Below are 5,106 nucleotides of genomic sequence, written 5' to 3'. Positions count from 1 at the left end.
GAAAATGGTATTTTGATCTTCTTATCTCAAATAGAACCTAATGGAATAGTCAAAAAGAATATGGGTTGGATGGAATAAAACTCTTAAAAAATAAATTTATCAAAAAAACTCCCTATTTTTTAAAAAAAACATAACAAGTACATTACACGAGTCAACTACTAATTAATAACATACATGAATAAAGGAGACACATTCAACTAATACAATTATAACAAATGAAATGTGATTATTGTCGCATTAGTTGGAAGGTACTAATCACAGAAGTTGAAAGCACCAATTTTCTTACTTTTCAATAATTAATTTTTTTTTTTAATTTATATAAATTATTTTTATTTCATAAATTGTGGATGTACAAACAACATCGAATACTGTCATCGTACCCATAAAAATTCCAACATAAATTTTCAAAGAAGCCATACCCATTTTCAAATTATATACATACATGAACAACTTAATAAATTATACCAAATATATGGCCATTATCATGTGTGGTATATCCATGGATTGAATTAATGCGTCACATGTATGTTTTATATCAATATATTGGTGTCACCAAAACATAACATTAACCCAAAAAATAATAATAATAATATCAATCAATTAATTAATTAATTTATCACAAGCATAGGGTGAACAAGGCTCAGCAAAACCCAACCTTCTGTGTCTCCAGAAGCTGGCCTCCAGATTGAGCCTCTCTCCTCTTCTCGCTGGTTCCGATTTGCACCTTCTCAGCAGTATCACAGCTCCTCCTGTTTCCATTTCCCCAATATCACTTTCTTCTTTGAATTTCCCATTGATTGACCCTTCATTTTCCCGAGAAAATCTCAATTTTCCTTCTGATTCTCCACAATTCACTTCACTCTCCGATTCCTCTCTGTTTTCCATCTGCTGCAGGTGCTGCAGTGCTCTGTTTTCTTCACAACCTTCCTCTGTTTCCGATGCTGCCTCCAATGGCGAACCCCAAAATTGGCTCGCTAGCGACGAAGATCTGTACGGTGCAGATCTACATCTAGTCAACAACAATGCGTTTTTGGGCGGCGAAGATGAATTGAGAGCTGCTACTTTTACATGAGCTTCCAATTCGTCTTCATCATCTCTTTCATCTTCTATGTTCTTACTTTTTCGATTCGATTGGTCTCCGATTTCGCCAGTTCTGCAACACCCAAATCGGAAAACCAAATCCCATTTCTTCCGAAAAGGACGAAACGATTTGGGTTGGAGTTTTTTGAGGAAATGGTGAGAGAACAGAGTGTTTCGGAGCCACAAACAGGAACAGGGAGCTCTGTTGGAGCAGGGTTTGTTGGAAGAGCGGCGGACTCGGACTTGGCCGATGCAAGTGACTTTAGGGGAAGAAGGTTCTTGTTGGGATTCAATCACTGTTGTGTTCTTCTTGCGGATGAACATTGGGCTCGACCGAGACCTTCCTCTGCTTCTGCTTCCCGGATTAGTTCTCAGAAATTTCATCATCAATGGCGGTGGAAACTTCTCTGTCCTGCTCGGACTCGATATGGGTTTTGTCGAAATCATCATATCTCTATATCTATATATGTGTGTGTGTTTGTGTGTAGAAGCTGTACCTGTATCAGTTTCTCTTCTCTTTTATCTCTCTGGTCTGGTCTGGTCTGGTCTGGTCGTGTTACTTGATATTTTGAGGAGATAAATTACACACCCTTTGTGACTTTCTCTTCTCTTTCTTTCTCTCCCTGTTTATATTTCTTGGGTTTCTTGCTGTTCCGGAATATTTTGACTGGTGGGAAACACTACTTACTGTGTATACACCGTATGCATTTTTATATTTAAAAATAATAATATAATTTCAATTGTTTAAATTATAGTTGAAAAAAATGTTATAATTAAATATAATATAATATATAATTAAAAAAATTATGAATTATAACTAAAATAATTGCATAATTAAGGAAAAAAAATGAACCATAACTAAAAAAGAAAATGATATAATTAAATGTAAATATAATACATTCTTTGAATGGGGAGTGTATATTAGAATTGGATTTGGAGTGGCCGTTGTGCCTTTGAGTAGCTATTGCGTAGAGCACAACAGTCACTGTTATGTAGCAAAATGGGCCTATTTAGAGGGTTTATTTCGATAATCCTAACCGTTCACATTTTAGAATATATCAGGAGAATATACTTGCAAAAATCAAGTTAATTGGATATCGTTTATCGATTCATCCACTCACATTTGTATCTATAAAAATAAATAATAATTGTGATTTAAAGTATTAAAATGAATACAGATGTGAGTGGATGAAAGGATTAACGATATTCGATTAACTTGATTTTTTGCAGGTATGTTTTACTTGATGTATTCTACAACAGTTCGGATTATCAAAATGGGCACAAAATAGACGCATTTTGCTGCACAATAATGACCGATGTATCCCCCACACAGCAACCACCCCACACTCAATAGAATTTCCCTTGACTACTAAATATGTTTTCACTTCTTTTATTTTTTTTTGAGTGCGACTATATATTCATATTTATTTTTCATGGGAGAATTACATGTGAGTAGGAGAAGGAAAAATAAATTACCCATGCATGAGGGGTGCAAATCACAGTCTTTCATTTACATCTCACCATAGACACACTTGCACTCTCATATGTTAATAATTTTTTTTTTCATTCTCCCACATGCATATAGTTCTTCCTATTTTTAATTTATAAAAAAAAATATAAAACTTATGCACTATTTGGCATCCTACAAAAGTGTTTTTTTTTTTTTTATGATTAATCATTTTATCTTTTTTAAGTCACATCACTATCTATTTTTTTGGACATTTTTTTTGTAAAAAGTTAAGAGTATATTTATTTAAATCATCTCAAACATTCTCTTAATATATTGCACATCCGATAATAATTTATTTAATAAAGTATATTAGTGTACACAATATAAAGAAAACCTCTCGGGAGAATGCGAGTCTCCACATAGAGGGAATGAGATTGGTGTTGTACCTTATAGACATAGCACCGTGTTGTGAGCCCATGAAAGCATGTATTGAATTTATTTTAACATCCGAACCATTCATAATGTATAGTTCATTTAATAGATCATTTATGAAAAAACTAACATCTGTAACCTACAATAAAACCACATTTATGTTTAGAAAAACAAATAGTTAGTATAATTTTAATAATTTTTTTTTAGTTATTATTCGGTTTCATCATGGGGTTATATACTTGTTTGATTAATTTTATTTTTTTATATGGATAATATACTCAACGAATATTATGAACCGCCCAAATTATAAAAATATAATCGGAACAAACCTCACAGAGTGTGACAGCACGAGTGCTGTCACAACACCTACTCCCAATCTCACATAGGGAGGAAAAAAACGTCTGCTCAAGATGGACAAAATGTCCATAAAAGAAAGGAGCCTACACAAAAAGATAAAAACGAAATCAAAAATCAAAATAATCATCACCAAACAAACATTATAAGTTATCTTTATGATACTTTCATCGTCGTAACCAGTAGTTATGGTACCTTAATTTCTACCTCTTTATTACAAAATAAAACATTATGGATTTGAAATCGCCTAACGTATAAAAGCGCGATTAACGGTGTCTGATCTTGGTCATGAATCAAATCAATGTGTAGATTTAAAAGCTTCTTTGACAGTAAACCAATAATGAAAATAAGAGGAGCGGTAATGGCTATTATAGTGAAGAACCAAAAAAAAATTGAGGGAGAAGAAATAGGGGAACAAGAAGGTTAAAAGCATCACCCTCTCCTCGTAAAGAGTTAAAAAAGAGATCCAGCAGCTAGGGTTTTTTTAATATGCCTCTCATAAAAATTTTCATTTCTTAAGTATTTTTTTATTTTTTTATTTTTTTATTTTCCGTAATATGATAAATAAATTTCACTATTTATTAAATGAATTGGGTTGGAGGTTGCTATCCAGACTCGAGGGGTGCACTATGAGTCTCATTTCAATGATCTGAATTATGTATTTTATAAAGTCCTTTGTAAATTATCCATATACAAAATTAAGTTAATTTTATAATCGTAACATATTCAATCTATTGTGTTTGTCATTAAAAAAAAAAGATAATTTATTTTTAAAACACACTTTTCGTTATTTTTTTAGACACAAATGTAATAAATTAAATAAGTTATCGAGAAATTAAAATAATTATGCGTATGTATGTGAAGAGAAATTAATATAATTATATTAAAATACAAGACTAATATTATTTTTTCACACCTCAAAAGTAGATAAGTGCAATTTATCCTAAATATGAGTTGCACAAGCACTTACAGATTTGAAATAAAATAATAAAATAAACTTATGTTAAATGAGTTTTTTTTTTTTTTAATATTCTAAAAAAAAACTATTTAGAGAATTGATTCACTTTTTAAATTATTTGAGAAATTAACCTACTTTTGAAATCGCATTTTAAAAATGGGATTTTAAAATTGAAATTGCATTTTAAACATGCAATTTCACTTTGAAATCGCATGTTGAACATGCAATTTCACCATGTCATAATAAATTGCATTTTCAACTTGCGATTTCAAGGTAAAATTGCATGTTAAAAATGCAATTTCAATTTCAAAAAGCAGTTTAATTTTCTAAATAGTTTGAAAAGTGAGTCAATTTTCTAAATAGTTCTCTTTTTTTTAGAAAATTATAAAAAAAAACTCTATGTTAAATAGCTTCATTTTTTTTTCTTTTTTTCTTTGCTATTTTGAAAAAATATGATTTTCCAAAAATACTTTTTAGAAAATTCTATTTTCTTATTTTTCGTATTTTTTTTGTTTTTAATGAAATTTTTTAATAATTTAAGCATTTTTTTTAATTTTTAAACACACCTAACATAAATACACATAAAAAGTATAATTTTTGTGAATTTTTTAAATACCAAAAATATTAAAAAAAATATTAAAATTCAGTATATTTTTTTATTTTATGTATTTATAAAATTTTTAAAATATTTTTTCACAAATTTTTTACTTTTTAAATCATCTGAATAAAGTACATCTAAAAAAATAAAAATAAAAAATACTTAAAATTTTAAAAATATTCACTAAAAATAAAAAATAAAATACAAAAAATAAAAAATTCAATTTTCAAAACA

The 5,106-nt window shown here is 29.5% G+C and overlaps 1 protein-coding gene across 1 annotated transcript; it reads right to left on the bottom strand.

The window, feature by feature from the left end:
• Window positions 1-459: 459 nt before the first annotated feature.
• Window positions 460-1,826, bottom strand: LOC114266048 (protamine P1 family protein). Its single transcript, XM_028206942.2, has one exon. The coding sequence runs from the start codon at window positions 1,528-1,530 to the stop codon at window positions 601-603; it is 930 nt and encodes a 309-aa protein (XP_028062743.2). The 5' UTR covers window positions 1,531-1,826; the 3' UTR covers window positions 460-600.
• Window positions 1,827-5,106: the final 3,280 nt, after the last annotated feature.

The sequence above is a fragment of the Camellia sinensis genome, chromosome 10 (assembly GCF_055761805.1).
Source record: "Camellia sinensis isolate YWXY chromosome 10, ASM5576180v1, whole genome shotgun sequence".
NCBI lineage: Eukaryota > Viridiplantae > Streptophyta > Magnoliopsida > Ericales > Theaceae > Camellia > Camellia sinensis.
This window is presented reverse-complemented; position numbering and strand designations above follow the sequence as displayed.